This window comes from Phocoena sinus, chromosome 4 (assembly GCF_008692025.1).
Source record: "Phocoena sinus isolate mPhoSin1 chromosome 4, mPhoSin1.pri, whole genome shotgun sequence".
Taxonomy (NCBI): Eukaryota; Metazoa; Chordata; class Mammalia; order Artiodactyla; family Phocoenidae; genus Phocoena; species Phocoena sinus.
Window position 1 is genome coordinate 3,315,069 of NC_045766.1, and position 27,485 is coordinate 3,342,553.

The 27,485-nt window shown below is 43.1% G+C and overlaps 1 protein-coding gene across 3 annotated transcripts in view; it reads right to left on the reverse strand.

Moving 5' to 3' along the window:
- The window catches only part of LOC116753107 (ubiquitin-conjugating enzyme E2 E2), a 353,959-nt gene that overhangs the window by 122,121 nt on the left and 204,353 nt on the right, over window positions 1-27,485 (reverse strand). The window contains exon 4 of one of the 3 annotated variants that reach the window (XR_004349683.1): window positions 13,561-13,688. The exons of 1 other annotated variant lie outside the window; for it this stretch is intronic. Coding sequence is in view for 1 of the 2 variants with exons in the window: in XM_032630614.1 (XP_032486505.1) it covers window positions 13,561-13,613 (53 nt within the window). In the remaining variant the exon portion in view is untranslated. Of the gene's footprint in view, window positions 1-13,560; window positions 13,689-27,485 lie in introns of those variants that run through there. One more of the 3 variants, XM_032630614.1, reaches the window with a different exon arrangement.

The following is a 27,485-nucleotide window of genomic DNA, read 5'->3' on the forward strand; positions in this document are numbered from 1 at the left end:
CCCTATTGCAGCGGGTAGCTGAGCTGCCTGGGTTCTGGGATCACACAGATCTCGGTTTCGTCTTAGTTCTGGCCACTCATTAGCTGTGCGACCTTGGGAAATTCTTTTTTTTTTTTTTTTTTTTTTGCGGTACACGGGCCTCTCACCGCTGTGGCCTCTCCCATTGCGGAGCACGGGCTCCGGACGCGCAGGCTCAGCGGCCATGGCTCACGGGCCCAGCCGCTCCACGGCATGTGGGATCCTCCCGGACCAGGGTACGAACCCGTGTCCCCTGCATCGGCAGGCGGACTCTCAACCACTGCGCCACCAGGGAAGCCCGGGAAATTCTTTAAGAAATTCTGTTGCAGGGTCTTCCCTGGTGGCGCAGCGGTTGAGAATCTGCCTGCTAATGCAGGGGACACGGGTTTGAGCCCTGGTCCGGGAGGATCCCACATGCTGCAGGGCAACTAGGCCCGTGAGCCACAACTAGTGAGCCTGCGTGTCTGGAGCCTGTGCTCCGCAACAGTGACAGGCCCGCATACCGCGATGAAGAGTGGCCCCCGCTCGCCACAACTAGAGAAAGCCCTCGCACAGAAACGAAGACCCAACACAGCAAAAAGGTAAATTAATAAATAGTTAAATAATAAATTCATTGTTTAAAAAAAAAAAGAAATTCTGTTTCAGTTCTTTCAATGGGTATAAGAAAAGTACCTACATTGTAGGACTGCTGTGAGGATTCAATCATAGGACATGTAGAAATAGTGCTCAAAGAATAAAAATAATATGTGGATAATAATAAGAAGTCAATATATGTCAGCTAGCATTACAAGAAGCAGCATCCCTTTGTATGAGACAAAAATTAAGATGACAATTCGAGTATCAGTAAAAGCTCGGGTTACAACACACTTGCCTTTCAGAAGATGTTAGGTAAATAATTTTCTAAGATAAAGATGTGTAGCTGTAGTCTTTGAGTCTATATTGCTAATTGGATCATTTGTATTGGGGATTTCACATATATATGTTCAAAAAACATCTGCTAATTAATGGAGCATTTTCTCATATATTATCTCATTGGATTCCCACCACAAACCCTAAGTAAGCAGCACAAGTATTATTCACATTCTGTAGATGAGGAAACTGAAGTTCAGAAAGGTGCTTTAATCGTCCCACAATTACAGTAACTGGAGAAGCACTTCTCACTACGTCACCTTTGCCTTTAACAGCTGCTACCTGTTCACACTCACTAAAGAAATGAGTGTTACAGAATTAAATGTTGATTTAAGATGACTGTTAATTTGTTTTGCTTTGGCTGTAAGTAGAATTTACAAAGTATTTTTCAGCAGCATAAAATTTCTAAATTAATTCTAATGGATGTATATATAGTTCTCTCTCTATCCTTATTAGGTTCTAGAATAGTATCCTGTTTGGAAGGCCCTAGAAAGGAATGCAAACATGTATATCAACAGTTGATGGTATTCAGATGCTAAACAGACATCCTTCCTAGACTGGCTTACTGCTCCAGAGCCAAGTTATTCTAGAACACTGCAATCACACGGTAGTGTAACCAAGCTGTTTTTCATGAAAGGTAGGATACTGGCTTTATTTTGTCCCCTTGGAAAAAAGTAGCAAGCACATTTAAATAGTGGATTAAACAGTCAATCTACCATCTACACAAAATAACGTTGACAATATTGCTGACTGCACAGGTCAGCTTCTGGCCTACCCTTCAAAGACCACCCTTGTTACTGTTACAGAGGATTGTTCTCTTGTGCTATGGCCAGGCTAAGCTCCTCTGCCAGAGTTGTCGATTTCCTGCTAAATGTAAGCCAGGGCTTTACGACCCTTCAAGGTATCACGTGCCCACAACAGTGATGTGTGATATGCAAACATGCAATCTTTTCATGAAGGCCAATGTTCATATGTTCTGTACGTTTTAATTTATCGAGAATATTATGATCTTTAACATATTTATTAAAACTGGTTTAATGAAAATGGCTAGCATTAATCCCTCTGATTCTTTTGAGTTGAAAACAGAGGACCAGGTGATGTTACAATAAATGACAGTCACTCAGCATGAAGGAGTTTATAACTGCACCGGAATAAACTTAAAATGGGTTTAGTCTGAAACATAATGAGGTGGCCAATGGTTACTATATTATGCTGGGTAGTAATTAAGGAGAAATAATAAGTAACTTAGGTACCAGTTTTTAAATGCCAGCCAAAAATTAAAAAAAACAATGGGGAGGAAAGAGAGCAGCTCATCAGATGCAGAAGCTGCTCTGTGCAGACGTCTGGCATCCTGGGACCCAGGAGCTCAGGCCATCTCAAGTCACTGGCAAGAGGGTCTCATGGCCCAAATGTTCCATGAGACTTGGACTGAGGGTCATGGCTACTCCTGGTTACTAGGAGTCCCTGTACGGCAGACACCAAGTCTTGGGTCTCTCCCTGGCTTACAGTGATGCCATATCTTCTCTGATGTGAGAAGTTAAACTGACTTGGGCATCTAGGTTACAGGCTCAGATTCTCCTTCCTAATTCCAGGTTGACTAGAATTCTCCCAATTAATATGATTTAAATAGGAAAGGTTGCTATAGGGTGTGGCCACTAGTCAACCTGCCTTAAAAGTGGTTTAGTTTAGTGGATTATCAACTTTTCTCTCTCAGCTCCCTTATGTGAGTGTTTTGGGGGGGCGGGGAAGACTGAACAGTAATTCTGAGTAAGAGGCACTTATAAGAAAAGGCAGGTCTTTTAAGGAACCTCCACAGTGGCTGCACCAATTTACATTCCCACCAACAGTGCAGGAGGGTTCCCTTTTCTCCACACCCTCTCCAGCATTTACTGTTTGTAGACATTTTGATGACAGCCATTCTGACCGGTGTGAGGTGGTACCTCATTGTAGTTTTGATTTGCATTTCTCTAAAAATTCACAATGTTCATATGATCCAGCAATTCAACTCCTGGGCATATATCAGGAAAATACGAAAACTCTTAATTCGAAAATGACACACGCACCCCAGTGTTCATAGCAGCACTATTTACAATAGCCAAGACATGGAAACAACCTAAATGTCCACCAAGAGATGAATGGATAAAGATGTGGTATATACATATACACACGCACACACACACACACACACAGACACACACACACACACACACACACAATGGAATACTACTCAGCCATAAAAAAGAATGAAAATTTGCCATTTGCAGCAACATGGATGGACCTAGAGATTATCATACCAAGGGAAATAAGTCAGACAGAGAAAGACAAATACCATGTGATATCACTTACATGTAGAATCTAAAAAGATGATTCAAGTGAATTTATTTACAAAACAGACTCACAGACATAGAAAACAAACTTATGGTTACCAAAGGGGGAAGGGGGGAGGGATAAATTAGAAAGTCGGGATTAACAGATACACACTATTATATATAAAAGAGATAAACAACAAGGACCTACTGTACAGCACAGGGAACTGTATTCAATATCTTGTAATAACCTATAATAGAAAAGACTCTGAAAAAGGATATACATATACATACATATGTATGTGCGTGTATATACATATATAAAACAATCACCTTGCTGCACACCTGTAACACTGTACATGAACTATACCTCAATAAAAAAAGAAAGAAAAGGCAAGTCCTTCAGGAATGGAACATTTAATAACTGCAACATTTGTCGACCCCTTCTAGGTGTGTATATGGCATCGCCCCTGTAGACAGCCTTAACCATCTAATTTGCAATAAGAATAATTTATTATACTGTCTCCTACATACCAGGCACTGTTATATGCACTTTACGTCCCAATCAGGATGGGGTGCTATTATACACCATCCCGGTTTTACAGACAAGGAAACTGAGGCCCAGAGAGGTTCAGTAACTTGCTCAAGTCACACTGACGCTAAGTGGCTCCAGAGTCCTTGACCGATAAGTTACCTGATCGCTGTAAAAGGACTCTTCTATCAGATATGCAGACAGTAGCGTGTTAAGAGACAGTGAGGGATGCAAAGGATGAGGTGGCTGGGCATCAAAAGCAACCTCCTTCCATGTTGATAACTGGTCGAGAATTGGTCTCGTTCTTTCCATGCCCTAGGAGTGCCCAGGTATCACTGAACTCTTGTCTTGTCTCTAACTCCACACATTCCCCTCCCGTCTGCTGAGACTGGTGTGGACCTAGCACCCAGGACTGGGGCAAGACGGTTAGTTTCCTGAGCTGGGGTGCAGAAACCTGAGGACCCAGCCTGGGTCATGCAGAGCTAACAGGAGCGTGAGAAGCTGCAGTTTTTCATCACACATTATCACACGCCTGTGTAGATAGTTAAAAACTATCAATGGAGACCAAGGGGGGAGATTCATTGGTCTTTCAAAGTAAACTTAATAATCTCTGGCATTTGTTACCACATAAAGAGAATCAGCATTTTAAGCTTGTGTCCTACTTTAGACGGGCAGCTTGAAAGTACTCCTCCTCCTCCAAAATTCTAACAGACGTTCTTTTTTTTTTTTTTTTTTAATTTTTTTCGGTACGCGGGCCTCTCACCGTCGTGGCCTCTCCCGTTGCGGAGCACGGGCTCCGGACGCGCAGGCTCAGCGGCCACGGCTCACGGGCCCAGCCGCTCCGCGGCATGTGGGATCCTCCCGGACCGGGGCACGAACCCGCGTCCCCTGCATCGGCAGGCGGACTCTCAACCACTGCGCCACCAGGGAAGCCCCTAACAGACGTTCTTGATACACATTTGGTGACAAAGGCATACAGTCACACACAGTTCTTAGCAATAGGAAGAATAATCAGCATATAAAGTAGAGAAAACATTCGATAATGAAGACATCCAGCTGGAATCAATACCACACAGTGACAGCAACAGGGAAACATTTTTGAACTATGCTGTGTATCAATATAATATTTCATACTGAATTATGCTAACCTTGTATTAGTAGAAATGAAAAATATGTTACACTGTATTCCAAGTAAACCCCAGAGTAGGGTATTTACGACGAATCCGTCCACTCCCAAGTTTACGCTGCAACCAGAACTGGATGGAATTACAGTTTGTTATAATTTCAGAAAACCTTACATAGTAAATGAAAATCACGTTTGATATAAATGTCACATCATATAGTCATTGTATTCCTGAAGTAACAGTTTTATTGGAGTACTGTGAGCTTTCAGAATACGCAATGCTACCAAGACATTTCAAGTAGAAATATATTCACTTCGCATTTAAAATGTAACAAATATGCAACAGCATAATCGTGGGAATATGATGACTCCTTCTAATGCTAGAAATATCTGTCTTGCAGATTAGCTGGAAAGAAGACAAGTTGTGGCTTATTATGTCAACTAAAATAAATAAGAAATGCAAGTCATGATATTTTATCCATACGAAAAATCCTTTTAAAGGTAAATGATACTAATGGTAACTAGAAAATTGTTCAGAATACTATGGTCTATGAATAGATGCCTACTTTACTTGACTAGTATGAATTTATGATTTCCTAACATGAATATATAAAATTTCTTATCTTTACAAATATCTTTGAGTCAAGAATCAAGAACACACTGCAGCACAGCTTAAGACCTGATATTCATTTACCGGTTAGTTTCGATTTAATAAACTGAAGACAACAACATCCGAATCAAAACGACCTAGCGAACTTCTGCTAATTATGGCAAAATGGAGCAAAGATCACACACAGTGTTGATCAGCACACTTGCTTTGCGGTTGCCTTCTAGGTCTGTCACCAGCAACTTGTGGGTTTGGAGTTCCATTTACAGTGGTGGTGCTGGATTTACAGGGGCTCATCGAAATCGTTTCTCCAGCCCTCCTGAATACCGCACACGTTTTAAGAAAGCAACCTGGGGCCAACTCCATGGTTGACGGCCTTGGAACTGTTTCAACTTAGACTAACAGAGGCAGTGTACGGCTGTGGACAGACATGAAATTTAGTGCTTGTACAACTGGTTTTCCCCTTCTACCAATCACTGCTGTGAGAGCCTCAGTTTCCTTATCTAGAAAATGAAAATAGTAAAACCCATCAGTAGTTCTCTGTGGAAATTAAAGTATTTTGTGAATTACACAATATTGTAAGAATTTCCAGCACCTAAAACAATAGGCTATGTTCACATGGACACAGTACATGGTCAAAAGATGGATGAATGTAATGATTCCTTGATATTAATATAGTAACTTAGTAATTAAGCATGCTGTTTTGTTCAGGTATTTACTTCTCCTTGGAATGTCCTTCACCACTTTCACTTCCTTCAGCCCAGGCATGTCCAAATTTTTACGATCCTTTAAGGCCAAGCTCAAAAACCACCTCTTCCAAAATCACTCCAATGATAACCTTGATGGAAAAAAAGCTCTCTTTCCTGTAATCACCAAAGAGCTTTGTATTATCCTCATCCTCCTTATATTATTTTTCTATATATTTAATCTCCTCTGATTATATACCAATAAAGATTAGAGCATGCCGTCAAACATCTCATTAATCCTAATAATAGTAATAGGAAGAAGAAGCTCTAGAGGGCTTATTATACACCAAAAATCATATACAGTAGGTCCCCTACATATGAACAAGTTCAGTTCCAAGAGCACACTCATAAGGCCAATTTGTTCTTAAGTCCAACAAAGTTAGCCTAGGTACCCAACTAACACAATCAGCTATATAGTACTGTACTGTAACAGGTTTATAATGCTTTTCACACAACTAATACGTAAAAAGCAAACAAACAAAAAATAAAGAAAACATTTCTAATCTTAACAGTGCAGTCCCTTGAAAAGAACAGTAGTGCAGTACAGCAGCTGGCCTCCAGGGGCTGGCATCGAGGCAACAGCAGGAAGAGTTACTGACTGGAGGAGGGAGGGGAGGTGGGAGATGGCAGAGCTGAGGGATCGTCAGCAATAGAGGACAGAGGGCAACCTGCAGTGTCACTCACGCCTGACGCTGATGGCGCAGGATCTGGTTCCTTGCTGGATTCAATTCTATCCACCCTCTTGAAAAAACGATCCAGTGATGTCTGGGTAGTAGCTCTTTTTTTCTCGTCATAGATGACACGGTAGCACTGGGTTGCATTCTGAGCGGCTGCTGCAGCCTTCGTGTACCGTTCTACCTTCTGATCCTGTGCCTCAAAAACTAACAGCGCCGCCTCAAGTAAAGAAAATCCCCTGCCGTTTCCTGCATCGTGAATCCCTTCGTTTCTTCAGTTACTTCTTCTTCCTCTTGCTTCTCTTCGTCCTTTCTCTGGGCCTCCAATTCCATCAGGTCTTCACTAGTAAGCCCCACACTTGCATCTTTGAAAGCTCGCAACTTGAAGGTTTGTATGTAGGGGACTTACTGTAGAGTTTGAGAGCGTTTTATATAACCTACGAGGTAGGTACCACTACCACTTTATAGATGAGCAAACAGGAGACAGAGATGGTAGGGCCAGGGTTCGAGCCTGAACCCTAAGCTAAACCACCCGCATCCTGCGTGGCAGGCCAAGAAGTCATAGTGACCATCAGGTCATCTAGGTGGTTGTGATTTGGCAGAGAGCTGAACCCAGGTCTTCTGACTTCAACTCCAGCGTTTTCTGAAGCGCTTTACCTGCATCTCTGGCTTTCACACTGACTCCAACTGTGTGCCAAAGGACCTCCGAGAGGCAGCTCAACAGCTGAAAGTGCCCACCAATCACAGCTGGTCCAAATCATAAAATAACTCGGGAAGTGTCACCCACCGGGTTGCTGCTGCCCAGCGCTGCCATGAAGGTGACAGCCAGCTTAGTCACTAACCTCCCCGCCAGGAAGTTGGAGATACACACCTGACCCCCCACCCAAACTCACAGGATTTGAAACCAAGGCGGGTAAAAACCTTTTAGCCAGCAGTCCCCGGTCTTTTTGGCACCAGGACTAGTTTCATGGAAGACAGTTTTTCCACAGACCGGGGAGTGGGGAGGAGATGGTGTGAGGATGCTTCAAGCACGTTACATTTATCGTGTACTTTATTTCTATTATTATTACATTGTAGCATATAATGAGATAACTGTACAACTCGCCATCATGCTGACAGGAGGCGGAGCTCAGGCGGTAATGCGAGCAATGGGGAGCGGCTGTAAATACAGATGAAGCTTCGCCCGCCCGCCCGCCCGCCCGCCCGCTGCTCACCTCCTGCTGTGCGGCCTGGTTCCTAACAGGCCACGGACCAATACCGGTCCATGGCCTGGGGGTTGGGGGCCCCTGCTTTTAGCTACTCAGAATAAAATTATTTAGCACAAAGTAAACTTTATATTTTCTTCTTTTCCTTGTGATCATTTAAAACCAATGACGTTATTTGATTCATTATACAGAAAAGATGCCGAGAGACGGCGGCTTCGCGCTGGTCTGTGGTTTTCCCAGATCACACAAGTTCTGAGGGATACAGAATTAAGGTAGGCAAAGTAGCTCTTTGCTAGCAGACCTTCTTCAGAAGTTTCCCTTACAGCCTACAATGGCCGAGGCACGGATAACTGGCTCACGCGCTGAGTTTGTGCAGCAGCCCTCAGAGCAATAGAAGGGTTCGCACAGAGGCCCCGGGGGTGTTTATGTAGCTCCCCTACTGTAAAATAGCATTTGCTTTTCTTTTTTCCTCCTCATACTTCGGTTCACGCATATGTTGCTTCGTAATCGTGCGTGCGTTTGTGAACACGTTATGGTTCTTTGAGCACTCACTTATTTTCTCATGCTCAGAAGCTTGAGCAGAGCTAAAATGTATCAGTTAAGCACACTTTAATGGCAGCTGAACTAATTTTGAGTGTAATTCAGCTATATGCATTGGTTACAAGCTTTGCTCTTAGTGTCTCTCATCTTTCCTAGCCACCTCTGAGCAGAGTGCTTATGAAAGAAAAAAAAAATTCATTTTGTTCTAGATAACTGAAGGATGAAAAATAAATTTCAAGAACAAGAGTCCCAGGAGCCCAGGCTGGCCTTTATGGAACTTCCCATGGTTAGATTTGTTTATTAAAAAAACGAAAAAGTGCTGGCAGGCTTTGAAAACATAAGAGGGGTCAATAACTTGTGAGCACACACATGATCTGCGTTTAGTTTCAACGTGTGCGGCACCACAATTAAGGCAGGAGAGATCTAGTTCACACCACCACTTGCAAAAGGTGAGGTAGAATCTGAGTTATGAAATCAGCCTGCACGTAAAACACAGGCGACTCATGATTACCGTACTTTTTGATTTACCCATATTTACTTGACTTGTTTGGCAGATGCAAGAGGCACTTCCGGGACTTCCCTGGTGGTCCAGTGGTTGAGACTCTGCGCCCCAATGCAGGGGGCCCGGGTTCGATCCCTGGTCGGGGAACTAGATCCCACATGCATGCCGCAACTAGGAGTTGACGTGCCACAACTAAGGAGCACGTCAGCCGCAACTGAGACCCGGCGTAACCAAAAAAAAAAAAAGGCACTTCCTATTGGCGTTTAAGTTGGCGCTGAGAGTTCAGCTAGGTAGCTGAATCGCTTAATTTCAGCTCTGTTGACAGTTCTGTCCCTCGACTTACTCTGCATGCCGGGAAGCCTTTTGGAAAGCCAGCGTTTCAGGTCTCCCAGAAAGAGGAGAGAGCAAAACCTGCAGTCAGCTGTTTCTTGGCAGGGATAGCCCTGACTATGGCAGAAGGCTAGGACGAGCCTAGTGAGCTCTTAGCCTTCTCTGGAATCAAGTTCCCACCCTTGACTTGAGAGCATCTCTGACACATCCATCAAGGAGCAAAGCACACTGCCACGTGGAACCCAAGCAGACCAAAAACGTTCCTAACATCTCCTGTGCAATGTGAAGAATCTGAGATCAACTGCAGCTAGATTAGTAAATACACTGTACGGCTTAAAAGGAGGTAGGCTTTTCTTTTAGTGTTTGCATTTTATGCAGTTTAAGAAGCTTGGCACCTTAAGACTTTCACATAGTTCAAATACAGCTTGAAAAGCACTGTTATTCTAGGTGTGTTTACACGGCATTATTTCTCATGTAAGCATACCCGCACATCACCCGAAAGTGAAAGGCAGCTGTCAGATGACCCTGGCAGCAGGCGGGGGCGTGGGCTATGCTCTCTGGTTTACGAGGTGACAGTTCTCCTTGTCCTTATGTGGGCGAAGGCGCTAGCGTTCCTCCTATCACATCTGCTTGCTAGCTTCCTCTAGCTTACGACTCTGTTGTCTTAGGCTTTCTGAGAATTTATTCCATAGTTTCTGTTTTAAAGTTCTCTGAGACTAAAGAAGACACGAGGCAGAACATGAGGCTTAAATCGGATTTCAGAGGGCAGATGGAAGGCACTTAGATAGGAGATGCCCTTAAAGGTCTAACCCAGCTCTCAGCTTTTAAAACTGGGACTCCTTTCATGGGTAGCACCATTTCAAATAAACCATTCTTTTTCAAGGCTTTTCGTTCTTCAAAAATAGTAAACTCTTTCTAATAATCTGCTATAAATTAATAACTAATAAACATACCATGTGAAAGAAGTAAATTGTTACATGTAAGTACTACAAAGTTTTAAAAAATCAGTTACAAAGTATTAAAATCAATCAAATTTAAGAGCAGCTAATGAACATCAAAAAAGCTCATTTGCTTATAAAAAATCCAAATAGTACAAAACTGAGGAAAGTAAAACACTGTCGCTTAGTCTTCCCGTTAAGTTACGTCAGCCTATGATTCTAACAGGTACCTGAACTTTGCGTCAGAATTTTACACAATCTGCAAATATCTCACAAATGCTGCTTCCCTACCGTGAAACTCAAGAGTACAGAAAACTGCTTCTTTCAGGTTATTTTACGGCAGGCGGCTGAGCTATTTGCTTTCGGTCATTTATCTTCTGTGAGAGCAACTCTGGAGACGCTCAGGAAGAGGGTCCTCAAGGTATTATTAACATCTTAAAACTTAAGAGGTGCTTCCTGGGCCAGTGTGCAAATACACCCTGGAAAGAGAGCTGTGACATTGTGCCCTAGAAGAAAGCTCTGTCAGTTGCCGACAATCAGGAAAATCTATAATTAAAATTTTAATTATTATTTGCTTTGTAAGGTGGCTTACGTGCAATATCTTGATTTATACTCTATTAGGATTTTCAGTGATTTCCCTTCCGGACTCAGAAAGGCTTATAAATGGATTTTTTAAATCCCCAAACTACCAGTTCTAGTCATCTAAAATTGGTACCATTTTTTAAAAATTTCTTTTTTCTTCCAGTTTAATTGAGATATAATTGACATGCAGCACTGCCTAAGTTTAAGGTGGGCAGCATAATGACTTGACTTACATACACCATGAAATGATGATCACAGTAAGTTTAGTGAACATCCATCATCTCTTATGCTACAAAATTAAAGAAATAGAAAAAACTTTTTTTCCTTGTGATGAGAACTCTTAGGATTCAGTCTCTTAACAACTTTCACGTATAATGTATTTGTACTATTTATAAATGAGAAGTGAACATGAAGAAAGAGAAAGTATGCTAAAGCTTTGATCTTGGGTTTCTTGTTGTTGTTAATACTTTGGGTATTTATTCTGCTGAACTTCCTTTAAACCGTATTCACACCAACCCTCTCTTTAAAAATGGGTTAAAGTATTTTCTCTTTTGCTCACAATGAAAAGTAACAATCAAAGATCTAGAATTTAATGTATAGGAACAACAGCATTAACAGGCATATGACAAAACAAAGCACTGTGATAGGAAAATAACCCTGTAATAATAAAATACTCTGCCACAAATTACTCTAGGTTCCTTAAAAATTCAGTCTTATAAAACCTTTGTCTTTATGAGATAACCAACCACATCCGCTCCCCCCTGCCCTTTAGATATTGCTCTCTCTCTTTTTTTTTTCATTCTTAGCCACCCACTGTCTTAATGAAACATACATCAATTTCTTAAAACCCCACTAACACAGACATTTCTCGTCAAGAGAATATGAACATATTCCTCATAAAAATAATGAACCACTGTATAAAGAATAAAATCGAAATCACTGTAACACAAAGCGTACTTCTGTTTTTCAAGTTGTATAAGAAATTTATTACCGTGTTACTTTACTTTAGATTTCTTAGAGTGGAAAGTTTGCCTGCTACGTTGATAGCAGAGAGAACACAACTTGTCCTGCATAATCGAGATCCCTTAAGAGGTAACACAGTTCAGTGGTTAAAAGACTGACTTGCTAGGTTCAAATTCTGGTCCTGCCACTGACCAGCTAAGTAACCTTGGCTGGATTCCTGTGTATTCCGTGCCTCAGCTTCCTCACCTGTAAAATTATGACAGTATTATCTCTCAGGGATGTTCTGAAGTTGCCATGCTTTGAAACTTACGTAAGTGCTACCCACTGCTGATGTGATGATTCTTCTTTTGGAGGCATACACAGCTATGTTAACAAATACAAATGGATGGCATGAGAAAATACGATGTAAGCAATTTTTAAAAATAAGCTTTAAGAAATTTGAGAATCGTTTCAGAGCTATAGAAAAACTGCACAGATAGTACAGAGAGTCCCCATATACCCCGCACATAATTTCCCTTATTCACATCTTACGGTGCAAGCAATCTTTAATGATAGCCCAATAATGGAAGGACATTTACTACAGTAGTTAAAACTACAAGTTTAATTAACCTGTAATCTCAGTAACCCACCTATCAGACCCAAACTTTGAAACTTCTAAGTACTGCATTATAACGAGTACATGCTGAATTTAATGTTTTGGTAATAGCACTGCACTTTACTGTACTAATGTAGGATATTTTATAGCCTCATTTAAAAAGGAATAATAAAATGAGAAAGTTATTTTACTGTGTGTGATTACTTCTATATATATGTTGAAGTTGCAAATTAAAACGTGTGAAGAAGAAAATAAAGCTGGGATATTTAAACAGATATTACTTCATAATTATAAGACTGAATTTCTCAAGATCATAAAGTAATTAAAGCTACATAAGGGCAATATGGGTGAATACATTTTGAGATGAGAATTTTTAACTTAGGTATTTTCTGACTGTTACAGAATCACATTTACAATAATGCATATAATACAAGGAAAATTTTTCTGGGCTATTAAGGGAATAGAGGTAGAGAGGTACACCCGTAGAAATGTTCAAAGACAGCTCAGGCCCATGGCGTTAAGTGTAGGCATATTCACTGTCCAATTTAGCAGCCACTAGTCGTACATGGAGAATTAAATTTACATGAATTAAAATTAAATTAAGTTAAAAATTAAATTCCTCGGTTGCACTACATTTCAAGCACTCAGTAGCCGCGTGTGGTTAGTGGTTACTGTATTGGAAAGTGCAGCTGTGGAACATTTCCACCACTGCAGAAAGTTCCATGGAACAGAACTGCTCAGATAGCCACAGACTGTTTCACTAATCACGCGTAAGCTGAGTCTCAACCAAGAGCCTTCACCTCCTAACCAAACAATTTCTATTAAACTTGCCCAAATGAAGCAAAGGGACCCAAAGGAGGCTTACATCTCGTTTTCTGAAGTGTTTAAGGGGATGAAAGGGAAGAGGGTCTGGCTAATTCTCACATCAGACAAACGGCCACCAAGAAATGGAAAACGTGCTGAGGTCCTCAGAGCCGTGGCTGTACTCACGTGGTGGGGTGGCAGGGGCCAGCGGCCAGGGGGGCTCCTCTTCGGGGGTACATGTCCTCACTAGGGGAGGGGCCCCCATATGGGGCCTTCGCACTGGTGGGACCTTCCCCATTATGGGGCTGGGGTTCCTGCCAGTGAAAAATGGGAAATTTCACTGTTAGCCAGCTTTGAGTCTTTCCCTATGTGAGATATTAAAAATGCTGCTTACTGGATTATTCAGTTAATTCAAAGCAGGGTTATATGAGATAAATTCTCAGAACTGATTAACCACGACTGTGATGATTCTCCCTGCCCCTCAGTCTCCCCGGAAAAATAACCAGCAGCGGGACTGCAACTGTTCAAATCTTAGATCTAGTCACATACCAAAAAGATTAGATTGAACCAGACAACAGTTTTCCCAATCAAGATAAAAAATCAGGATAATTGTTTTTTAATGATCAGTGATGGGCAGTGGTGGAAAGAGAAAATGTAAGCAGATGTAATGAAAACCTCACAAAATCCCACGGCTCCTTATTCTCACCCCACGCAAACGTCTAAAATGAGAGCTAAAAATGAGAAGCAAATGCTTGAATTCCATCCACTTACTTCTCCTGACCGTTTTGTGATTTGGGAGTGATTAACGGTGATCAAATGGTCAAAACAAGGATCTGTTGTTGTTGTTTTTCAAACAAATTTTAAGAAATCCGTGTAAGCAGTTTGTTGACGCCTAATAAGGTGGCTAACAATAAAAATCCCCCATGAACGCTTTCGTGCACAAAATGTTTTCTACTGGTGCGAGATGAGCATTTTCATGGTTTTACCTGTAACGTGCACGCTTACGGTGGAATATTTCTACTGACATTCTGAAACGGGAAGAATTACCCTAAATTTCTCCAGTTCAAACTCCTTTTGCCTGTATATTTTACAATGGCATACTTTAGGGCGGTAAGGTCAGAGGCCCATATTAATAAAATACTATGGATTCCTCTGGATAATGGATAACATCACACTTCTAAAAAGCACTGAAAATGAGACAGGCTGGGACCTGGGCCCCTTGGCTGCAGTGCTGGCACCTGGACAAACGTCTCCTCCAGCAACAAAATACAAAGAAACCATAAGGGACTAAAAATAGCTGCGTGCGTGCACAGCTGGGGCAAATTATGGACAAGAAGATACGAAAAGACCAGAAAAAACCCCAACTGCCATTTCTGAAGAGCCGGGAGCAAAAGCAGGGCACCGTGCATGCCCCCTGCACACGACACCACCTAAGGGCTGGGCAGACCACCTAAGCCACACCTCTGGCCCGACCCCCAGACACATCCCTACCCTCACCCCACATAAGGAACCAGCTCGCCCCCCTTGGGGAGCTAGCAAGCAAGGGAACGTTTTACTTGTTTCTGATCCCCTCTGCTGCAGCGGGGGCCCCAATAAAGCCTTGCCTGAACTTCTTGTCTGGCCTCTGATCCATTTCTTTTGAATAAGGAAGCCAAGATCTCTGGTCGGTAACAAAAAGATGCGAAAATTTCAGTTTGTGGTTTACTCTGAGATGCAAACAGGACTCGTGCACTGAAACACACGATTTTTCCTACCAGGTACCACAGGTGGTGGTTCTGCCAGATTTGCTTCTCCTAATCTCTTGAGTTGCAGCTTTCCCCTCTAATCTCTTATAATTACCTGTGCTCCCAGACAGCAATCAGAGGTCAGGTTACTGCAAAGTACACTTCTCTGTCTGTCCTACAGTGAGACTGGGGGATGGAGAAGGGAATCCGTAAGCAGGAAAAGCTACTTTACATAAAATTAGATGCTAGATTTGAATATAAATTATAGACCTAAAAGAGAAATTATAAACCTTCCAATTCATAACAGAAATGCCTTTCAGATAGTTGGAAGGTATCTAGAATCTAAGTACTTAAGGTAAGTTTGAATGTTTCCCACAACAGGAACTAACATCTTCCTTGATTAGTTTCTTATCAGTATCCTTATGGCAGGCCCTGCATAAAAGTATTAATTTAGTAGAACATTTCCTAATTGTATTCAACATCTTAATTGTAGTGAGTAAATTAGGTTTAGCTGCTGCGGCAAAGCAAAGTTGTAGAAATTTAAATTTTGACACAAGCAGTATGAAAAGCAGTTCCAGAGTATATGGTCAACCAAAAACACTGACATAAATATCAAAGTCTACGTCAAACATCAAAGGCACGCCCGCCTTTCAGGAGCTGACCAAAGTTCCCAGGAGTGGGACTGGAATGCTTCACTGCCAGAGTTTCATTCTAAAAAGATTATGAGGTCACTGACCCGGACAGTCTCAATCAAAATGAAATTCTGCTAGACTTCCTGTCTACCCAGAAACACCCTGATATTCTCAGATCAAAACTTCTTCACAATAGGCTTATCCATTAGGAAAAAAAAACTGCCTTAAAGAGAACGCTTTTTAAGAACAGAAACTTATCACAGGGGACTCTACTCAGTATTCTGTAATGACCTATATGGGAAAAGAATCTGAAAAAGAATGGATATGTGTATATGTATAACTGAATCACTTTGCTGTACACCTGAAACTAGCACAACATCGTGAATCAACTATACTCCAATATAAAATAAAAATTAAATTAAAGAAATAGAAACCTATTCTTCCGAATGATACTCACTTTGCTATACAGTCTAAGTTTTCCTGTGACCTTTCTTCCAAGTCACACCATGCTAGAACGGGACAGCAGTGCCTAAAACTACAGAGAATGTTCTGTTCTGAATTGTGAAAGAGAATCATTCTTCATAAAGCTGAGGCTAGCTGAAGCGGCCACGCACGGTACTGCTGGTTCCCTTTCCCAAAGACAGCTGGTGGAGAGGGCCTGACACCCTGACCCCTACATCCAGCTGCAAGGATGCCCTGGAGAAAGAAATGCCTCTTTCTAATTCACACTAGAGGCCATATATGTTAACAGAGGCCCTGAAGACCACTGTATATAATATCACATTTCACTGACTCTAAAATAATGATGAGCTCTTACTCTGAACCACTAAGAAATTAAAAAATGGCCAAATTAAACTATAACTGATTTCTTATCACAGAAAAATCATACTTATTGAATGGGCTCTCATGATAAGCAGAACATGATCTATGCTAATCTTTTTATTTGTGCTCAAGAGTGATATTATGGAAGCCGAAAAAATGGATTATTATTAGAACTTCTTCACGTTCAGATTTCAAATCTTCCGCCTCACTTTTCAGCTCCAAGATGACTGTCTGACCGCAAAACATGGCCCTCTGTGTCATCAAGAGCCTTGCTGATGCAGTGTATCTTGACTGTTGCTCTAGTACTGTCCTTGGAATTTTCTTCCGAGCTGCTGACACCCTTTTTACAAGTTTTTGTTTGCTTGCTGTTTGCTTGCTGTTTGGTTTTTTGGGGTTTTTTTTGCATGCACAGGCAATAACAACTAAACTCACAACAGCTACCCGGCCCAAAGCAATTGATATTAGAAATGTTAAAACATGGTTGGGGAGGGCTTCTGAGAATCGCTAAGCTAGAGTAATGGGGCTCCTGAGGCCAGGGTTCTCCACTGCTTTGTCCCGTCCACCTAACAATTCACTCATTCCTCAAATAGTTATTAAGCTCCTAGTATGCGATGCAGGTGCCAAGTTAGGGAGAGAGCAGAGCGCAAAGCAGGGAAGGACACTCCCCTCAAGGACCTTAGGAAGCGACTGGCATTCATTGAAAAACACAGAAGATTAATACAAAGCTACAATTATTTTAAGTAATGCAGAGAAGAGGCACATGGTACCATAGTAACATACGACTGATCTACCCTCCTGAGGGAGGTCAGGCAATACCTAAGGAAAGAGGGGAGAGAGAAATATATCAGGCAGAGAAAAGAGCATGTGTAACGGGGAAGAGAGCAAAGAACTTTTCTGCATGGATGACTGCCCTGCGGAAAGGACTCTAGACTTTTTGAGGACTATTACATCAGAGCTCCAAACTATACCAATACTGGGGAATCTTAAATGCCATTGTGTCCCGGTTCGAATGGGGCCTTATGGGGGCGAGGGAGCGACTGGAGTTATTTCTTGACTTCAAGTGTGTAACTGGGAGACCCTCAGATGGGTCTGATATGGGGAGTAAGTGTCATTCGGGTGTGAAGGACTGAGTAGAAGCCTCTGAAACTTTCCCCCGCAAGAGTATTCCTCACTCAAGATGGTAACTCAACAGCAATACCGTGTACCCTGGGAAGAACTGCCGAGATGAGAACACTACCAAAGCCTTAGAGAGGAAGAGCAGTGGTCCCTCCTTCTACCGCCTTTTCTATACTTCTAATGACCCTGCAGAAAAAATAACGATGGACCACTGTAAGCTAAAAGTGGTGGAAACCCCGAATAGTACTTGCCATGTTAGATACGACGTTATATAGCTTCTGGCACTGGGTACCCAGCTATTTGTGCGAATATGGCAATTACCGTCCATGGGCAGAGACAGGCTACTTACTCCCTTGTCTGCTGGTGATGTGAACTCTCCCGATCTCCCTCCAAACTTAGTCTGCAGGGACCCGGACCATCTTGACTTTCCACAGTACGTGACTCTAGTCCACTATACGGACGACCGCGTGTTAACTGGAGCAAGAAATGGGAAGCAGCCTCGTGGGCCTAATGAAACACGAACACCACACACCACAAAAATTAAGAGACGGGGCACGCTGCTTACGTTTTTAAGAAGCCTAGGGCTCCAGGACGGGCTGAGAACATCCTCTCTAAGGAAAAGAACAGGTTGCTTCTTTCAACATCTACTGCGAAGAAAAAGGTGGGCCTCTTTGGACTGTGGAGCATATGCACATTCCATACTTTATAATACTGTTTGGACCCATTTATCAGAGACTTGGTGGCTGCCAGTTTCAAGAGTGACCCGAGGGATAGAGAAGACTTCTGCGGCACATCTAGACGATGATGGATCTGGGGGTGCAGACCTATCCTCGATGGCTAAGGAGTGCCAAGAGAGACGTCACACTGCAGACCCCTGGGGTTCTGGGGCAGAGAACAATGTTCCGTTTAAACACCAGCCCCTAGTATGCTACGGGGCCCAGGGCCTTGGCATACCCAACCATGGTCAACAAATGACCCTCTGACATAAAGTTAGATGCGCAAAGAAAAAACCCACTCTAGGGTGGAAATGGCTTATCTGGGATTAGGCCCAAGTACGTTCAGAGGGCACAAGGAAATTACATTTACAGGTGACCCAGACTCCCGTACACGGGTGATCAATAGAGAAAACAGGAATTCAGACAGAGCCCCAAGTGACCTGGGGCTACACCGCAGTGTCACTCAGCAGTGGACCTCAGGGACCGTGGGAAGGAAGCGTGGCGGGTGAGGACACAGGGCAGCCCTGGGCACTCACGCCACGTGGGCGGAGGGAAGGCCTGGGCTACAGACGCACCCTGACTCCAGGGCAGCAGCGAATGGACAGTTGGTCAGGGGCCTGGGGAACAACAGGGACAGAGGATGTGCTGAGGAGGTCTGGGAAGGATGGATGCAGGTGGCACAGGTCAGGTGCTTTCTGTGCTTCAGGCTAATGCCCACCAGGAAGCATCCCCCCAAATGTCAACGTGTGTGCTGTCAAACGTCAACAAAAGGTGGACAGGACGAGTCATTCTAGGGCCGTCAGCCGGCCTCCCGCTCAGGCCAGCAGAGTTGATACCATGGGCCTGTGAAGAGAGTGGCAGAGGCTCTTCCTCTCACCAATGCTGGAAAAGTTACTGCAACTGCTACATGTCACACCTGCCGGCCACAGACACTGATACCAAGCCCTGGATACGGCATCATTACTCAAGAAGAGCCATCATCGACTTGGTGTAAGATTAGTTCCGTGGGAAGAGGGGCAATGATTTACCACAGTGTTTGGATTCCAGCTCCCAATACTTGTGCTGCCACCACTGTCCCTGGGCTTATAAGATAACTGATTTTTCAATAGGATATTCCACAAAACACCACCTTAGGCCAAGGCACCCATTTTATAACAAAGGAAATGTGACAATGGGTCCAAAACCTTAGAATCCACCGGTCTGACAATGACTCATCCTCAAAGCTGGCCCAACAGGCAGGGAGAGTGGTCTACTAAAAAGTAACCCAAGAGGCATCTTAGGATAACTTCCTGCAGAGTTGGAGCCCTGCCCTCCAGGATGTGGTATAGGTATTGAAGCAATGGCTTCAATATCTGGTCTGCATTACCGAGAGCTACAATACTCAGGTCTGGTAACCAAAGGATGAAAACAGGATTGGCCTTTGTCATCATCAATCCCAGGGACCCACTTGCAAAATCTGTGTTTCCCATCCACGCAACGCTCGTATTCGCCAAGTTAGAAGTCCTGATTCCTAGGCAGGAGTGGGGGATGATTGTTTCCTCCAGGGGACACGCACAAGTTCCAATAAACTTGAAGCTCTGACCATCTCCTGGTCATTCTGGACTCCCCGTGTCAATACACCAGCAGAAAACAGGTGGTCAGGTGACTGCTGGGGATGTTCCATCCTGATATCACGAGCAGCAAAGACTATGGCTACACAGTGAGGGAGGAGAGGATGTGTCCAGAACTCGAGGGATTCATCAGGGTATGTCTAGGTGCTTCCACAGCCAGTGGTAACCATAAATGGGAGATTTCAGCACTTACGGCTCAACAGCAACAAGGCAACCAAGGGCTCAGACAATTGAGGGAAGGAGGTCTGGGTCATCTCAGCAGGCCAGCAATTCAAATCAGGCCAATTTGCTGCCGGTGAAGGAAATCTGGACCGGGTGACAGATCGTGGTGTTGAGTCTCCAGGTGAGCTGCAGCAGTGGAAACTGTAGTTTTGTTTCTCCTCTTGCCTCAAGGCTCTGGCATGTGATTACAGCAGGGCTTCCCCTTAAAGGGGACTCAGGTACTGCCTGCACTTGGATCTCTGGTCGCTGGGAGGAAGTGAGGGCATCTCACTCTCGCAAAAGCTGAGGCCCCATGTCGTAGTACGGAAGCGATGGTGTGTGGCGTGGGTGGGTCTGAGCGGTAAAGGGGCAGATGATCCCGGAGCCCTGGACGTACCACGTGGGGTTCTCGCACCCTCTCCTGTCTTGTTTCAGCTGCTTCACCAGTACTGGTGTCCCTGGGTATACTCTGGCAGTACCTGCTCATGCCTGGGGGCAGTTCTTGCCTCTCACTCCATGGCTTCTGAGTTGACATGGCTTTGGATCTACACTTTCACACCACCCATTAACTACCTGGGCGTGTGGAGGAGGTAATACGTACGTTGGAGGGAAACCTTTGACCAGTGGGGGACAGGCAGCAGGGGAAAAATTCTTCTTCCCTTCTCCTCTCACAATGCATAATCTTAGGACACAGTTCAGAGGATGCCTTGGCCTGTGATCTTATAGGATTGGGCAGTCCCAGCAGCTTACACACGTATGCGCTCTCCCTCCCACCAAACTACACACTTCTGGTCCCTCTCCCTCCTGGGATGCTATCCCCCGATGAAGGAACGGCACACAGCTTGCTGCTTCAGGCTGTTTTTCTGGGGAACCTAAGCTAAGATGAACCGCGTAGGAGTGGTGTCTTTATGATCTGTCCACTAGGTCATGCATTCCTCTGGTGCTCAGAGGTGGCAAGTGAAGCCACAGGCAGAGCTCAGAGAGGGAGACAGAGTGAGAAGAAACGAGGGCCTAACACGTCGCCCATCAACGGCCATAAGGATAATGGCTAGAACAGAAGATGGGCACTGGCCAGAGAGGTGGGTGAAAAACTGGCAAGTACTGATATTACCACGAGGCAGTTTACTAGGGCATGGAGAAAAATCTGTCATCTGGGAATTCCCTGGCAGTCAGTGGTTAGGACTCTGTGCTTCCACTGCCGCAGGTCTGGGTTCGATCCCTGGTTGGGGAAACTAAGATCCCACAAGCCCCATGGCCAAAAAAAGAAAAAGAAAAAGAAAAAAAAATCTGTATCTAAGGAGCTGCTGCTTTTTAATTATGTTAGATGCTGACTGCTGTGGCTACCTGATATGATGTATTACCAAAGAAAATGAAATGATATGCAAATAAAAGTGTGGTGGAGGAAGTTTTTTCAAACCACATTTTATCGGGGCGGAAAGACTCCAGGCAAACCGTGTAAGAGTGGAGGAATCAGAAACCAGGAAGCAGACCTCCTTCTCTGCCTCTCTGGAGGGCAATCTGGTGGGGATCCAGGCTAAGGAGAGGATGATCCGGTGGTTATTAATTTACAAAATTCTGTCCTTTAAAGTTTTCTCTTTTTTTTTTGATAAAAAGCTTAGATATCTAAAAGTAAAAGAAAAAAAGCTTGTAACACAAACTTTCGTAAGGAGATACTATAGAAGAAACACAGAAAGCTCAACTTCCTGAATAAGGCACTTTGGGAGACTTAAAACTATATTTCACAGCAAAATTTTCTTCCTTACACACAGGAGGACATGGGAGTTCATAAAAATGCTTTATATGTCTTTATGAACACTGAGGATCAGAAAACAAATCTTCCTTAATACTCAGAATTTATCACAAAGCCTACAGGTATGAAATAATGTCAACTGCTGATACAAGAAGCCACACAGTCATTAAAAAATTTTAAATTAATTCTATATACGTATCAGTCACAGAATTAAATTTTTTAAAATTTAGAAATGTTGTAGTACTCTTCTTTAGCTCATTAAAACTTCTATTTATTTAATTTAATGTATTGCAATCAGCTCTGCCTGATTTTCACTATAATTTCAGTATCTGTGAGTCTGTTTCTGTTTTGTACATAAGCTCATTTGTATCATTTTTTAAAAATCAGATTCCATGTATGAGTGATATCATATGATATTTGTCTTTCTCCAGACAGGTTTTATTTTCACAGCATGTATTACACAGACCACATTTAAATCTAAAGTTATAGTGAACAACATAAAAGGCAAGGAACTAAAACCTAAATTGTAACTAACAATATGAACACTGGGGAACTTCAATTTAAATAAATATGATATGTTCTTGAACACGAGTGTCTCAGCAGTGGTAAATACATACAAGTGTTTCAAAGGACCCAGGTGGAGAGTTTTATTTGCTGTCTCTGCTTCTGGTAATGAAAAAAAATAGTTAAAATCTTTAGCTCATCATATTGGCTCAAGTGCTGTATAGTTAAACAGCTGCCTTTCAACCACCACGGCACAAAGCCATCTCGAACACACTCTAACTTAAAAATAAGGCAGAATCAGTGTCCCCGATCCACAATGTTGGGGGCTACTCTGGGCACGTGAACATGAGAACCAGGTCAGTGGGCTTTTCTGCAATAGCACAATCCTTTGCCTGCCTCCTGAGAGATGGTGACATATCCTCCACATTAAGCTCTCCGTCCCCACAGAAGATGGGCACTGGCCAGAGAGGTGGGTGAAAATCTGGCAAGTACTGATATTACCACGAGGGAGTTTACTAGGGCATGGAGAAAATCTATTATCTGGGAATTCCCTGGCGGTCAGTGGTTAGGACTCTGTGCTTTCACTGCCGAGGGTCTGGGTTCGATCCCTGGTTGGGGAACTAAGATCCCACAAGCCCCACGGCCAAAAAAAAAAAAAGTAAGAAAATAAAAATCTATATCTAAGGAGCTGTTGCTTTTTAATTATGTTAGATACTGACTGCTGTGGCTACTTGATATGATGTATTACCAAAGAAAATGAAATAATATGCAAATAAAAGTGTGGCGGAGGAAGTTTTTTCAAACAGGCTGATTCTGATTCAGGCTTAAGTGGATGGATGGTATTCCAACAACTCTAATTCACCGACAGGCACAACGGCTGCCTGCCAACACCAGGGTGGATTTTGTTTTCATTTGGTGCTTCAGAATACCCAGCTGACACACGGCCAGGTCAGGTGACTTCAGAGGTTTAAGAGCTGGCCTAAAAACCCCAGCATTTTTACACTAGACTTCAGTCTCCAAACAGTCCATTCTATCTTTAGAATTCAAACTAAAATGTGAAAGGGTTTTGAAAAAAGGCCTCTAGGTGCTTCAAATTTCCTGTGCTTGGTTCAGCAGCCTATCGGGCTGTCTAACCACAAACAAGTCGCAGGACTTTTTTTTTTTTTTTAATTTTTATTGGAGTAGAATTGATTTACAATGTTGTGTTAGTTTCAGGTGTCCAGCAAAGTGATTCAGTTATACATTTACATATATCCACTCTTTTTCAGATTCTTTTCCTATATAGGTTATTACAGAGTATTGAGTACAGTTCCCTGTGCTATACGGTAGGTCCTTATTAGTTATCTATTTTATATATAGTGGTGTGTGTGTGTTAATCCCAATCTCCCAATCTAACCCACCTCCCCACTTCCCCCCTTTGGTAGCCACAACTTTGTTTTCTATGTCTGTGAGCCTGTTTCTGTTCTGTAAAAAAGATCATTTGTACCATTTTTTTAAAATCTCAGGACTTAAATACCCAGCTGTACCCCTGCAGGGGTCAACAAGGACCAGTTCTAGGGAGAGCAGGAAAGGAATTGGGGGGGACAAAATGGTAGGAAATGCCTTCCCCCCCACAAATCCAAGTCAAACAATAACTCAACTCTTTATAGTTATTTACTATCTGAAAACTGTTCTCCTAAAAAGTGAAATTTACCAGTCTAACAGAAATCAACGTAACTAGACTGCAACACTGAGTCTGATCTTACTTTTACCCTTTACCTCAGTATCTCACCTAACAGCTGTGTATTTCAAAGCCCTGACAGATTTGTTTGACTGACATGATCTGTGACCACTTCCTTTCTATCAAGAAATACAGTTTTCTCCTTTTGATGCTAAACTATTTCTGTTCACACAGTACGAACCCTTTGGTCTGTTTAGACTCTGGGGTACAAATGTTAACATGGAGATCATACAGGTCATTATTTTACATCTTATTAGGTGTTTATTAAAAAAGATAAGAACTTCTAGGATTAATAAATAGAGTTTTTCTGTCTCCATGAGTGGCGCATCTGGATACACTGTTGAGATCCGGCAGGCTTGAAGGCCACCGAAGCTGCGACTGGGCAGGTCACTGAGAGAGCCATGGTATTGGAGTCGTACATCTGGCTCGTGGGATGGGGCTGGGATATACAAGGCATTTTGGCTGAAGATGTTAATCTACTAAACATGTTAAAATAAAGGTCTATCTTTCCATTTTCAAAAGCTGGCGTCATGGGACGGGGATTGCAAGCTGCTTGAGGGGAGGGGTGAAGACAGCTGCTAAGAGAACAGCCTGGAGAATATTCATGGTAAGAGGGTGTAGCATTCATTCCAGGTGCCCAAGGTTCCCTCTCCTAATTTCTGGGGTGTTAGAGGCTTTGGGCAGCTGGCCAGCACGAGGTGTCACTTAAAATTCTCATTTCATTTTCCGAACATTGATCCATGAGAATCCCTAACGTAATTGCAGGGTTCAGACCCTGGGGAGGGGTGCCCCTGAGTTTGGCAGTATCTCCTGGCACAGTTGTTATGAGAACATTCTGTATCCCTTTAGTCCCTGGATTCCTGCATCTGGCAAGTCACAATATGTGATAACCAATTAGTAAGGAATTCAGTCACATGGCTTCCTTCTGGAATGTACATTAGGGAACAGAGTTTCTTAGCCACAGAAGTAGCCTATAAAGACAACGGGTTGTTTAAAAATCACACATAAAAAGCAAAACATCGCAAACTCACTGTCAAGAAATAGAAAATATTCCTTTTGGTCAACCTGTTTATAAGTGTTACTGAGCTCTCTCTCCCCAAACTTTGTACTCTTACCAGATTTCCTTGTTGATGAAAATAATTTGACAATTATTTGGGGACAAATCTAATAATATTCATGTTTTCCTTAAAATGAAGGCAAGAAGAGTTAACTGTGTGGTGTGGTGAATGTTCAAACATGGGTGCAAAGAAGCTACCAACCTTACAAGAATACTGAGATGTGGTATTGAGAAAATCTGGGGCTCTGGTGGTAAATCCGACAATCATAAAACTACATTCATTCTGATTCTTTGATGGTTTCAATCTGAGTACAACTGAAACCAAATATTTCAATTTATGAATGATGTAAAGCTTTTCTTTTCCGTTTGCACGTGGGATAGGTCACTTCCACATTAACTAATTTCTTAAGTATTTCAAGAATATATCAAGCTCATGACACATAAACTACAGTGAAAAGGACAATTTTAATACTTTAAATATTACTCAAGTAAAGAGTACACGACTAAGAGCTGAATGGCTTCCCGACACCTGTAACCATGCTGTAAAATTTACTTAGCATCCCAAACTGTACAATTACTTAAAGTGCCTGACACATAAAGTTGAGATTTGTCCTTTTTAATTCAAACCTTTTCAAACAAGGAAATTGTGATACCAGGGAAAAGACAAATGTATTCTCTAATTTTGAGTACTACTTCTGCCAGTCTTTTGTTCACAGCTTCCACAGGCTCCTAAATGTCTATATAAGAAAGCCCATGTTCTAGTTCTGGTACCCTAACTCCTCCATAATTTGGGGTCCCTCGCTGCAATCTTACTTCCTCTTGCTCTAGAATGAGGAAATCTTTCTTCTAGACAACCTGAAATCCTGGACCTTGCCCATTCTATGCCTCTACCTGTGCTCTTTCTAAAGCATTCCTGGCACACCTTTCCTGCTTCTCTCCACTCAAGTCCCGTCTGAATCCATTTTAAATGCTTTAAGGGAACCTATATCGGTTCAGTTTGTGGTCCCACAATCTTAGCTCAGAGGCCAGCATGAAATGATGCTCTTCAAATGTCTGTTGAATTAAACAGACTCCACAGCCAGCTTAAGACCCCATGGACAGTATGCTCCCCACAGGACCAGCTGGACCATATCCAGTAACTGATCTTCCCAGTCACTGTGCTCATCCCGCGTCCACGTGCCCGCCTCGAGAGTTCTTAAACCTGTTGATTTCACAACATCTTTCTGTTTCTTTTCAACACCTTTATTGGAGTATAATTGCTTTACAATGGTGTGTTAGTTTCTGCTTTATAACAAAGTGAATCAGCTATACGTATACATATATCCCATACCTCCTCCCTCTTGTGTCTCCCTCCCACCCTCCCTATCCCACCCCTCTAGGTGGTCACAGAGCACCCAGCTGATCTCCCTGCGCTATGCGGCTGCTTCCCACTAGCTATCTACTTTACGTTTGGTGGTATTTATAAGTCCTCGCCTCTCTCTGAGCGTTTCTTATACTGATCAAGTAAGTGGTCACCCGTCCAGTGTGTAGAGCACAAGGGTGCGAGGACGCAGAGACGCAGGACCAGCCCTTCTACGAGGACGTACACTCAGTGATGATAAAGGAAGATCAAGGTCGGTATCGTGGGAGAAGAACCAAACGAGCCACAGAAATCCAAAGGAGGAGGATGGGGCGCCTGTCTGCGGGCAGCAATCAAGACTCCACAGAGACACAATAACGCTCAAGTCTGCCCTCGCAAGGAAGGTTCTTGCGGTGACTCAGGGCCTCAAGGACTTCTCCCCTTTCCATAGCATTAATGGGTGACGGTACTTCTTTCCCCTTAATGAGGATGATGGCTAGAAACTGTGTTTCCCGAGCACTCACTGTACACCAAGGACCCACAATCAGCACTTTACAGGTCCCGATGCACTGGACCTTCACAACGATCTAACCTATTAACATGCTGCCATTTTACAGAGAAGCAGACCGTGGTACAGAGAAATGAAGTATCCTGGGGAAAAAAATCTCACAGGTAGTAAGAGGTTGACCTGGGAACCACTGGGCATGGAACAGTCAGCAGGGTCAGCTTTGGGTATAGCACGGTCAAGGGATGTGTCTTTATAGATGATGCCTGGAAAGGGCCCGAAAGAAGAGAAAGAGCTAGACGTGGAAGGAAGAGTACTCCAGGCCGAGTAACAACATGGAGAAGCAGAATGGTGAGAAGCAGAAAGACGGCCAGTGTGGCCAGAGCCAGGTGAAGGGGAGGAAACACAGCAGCGG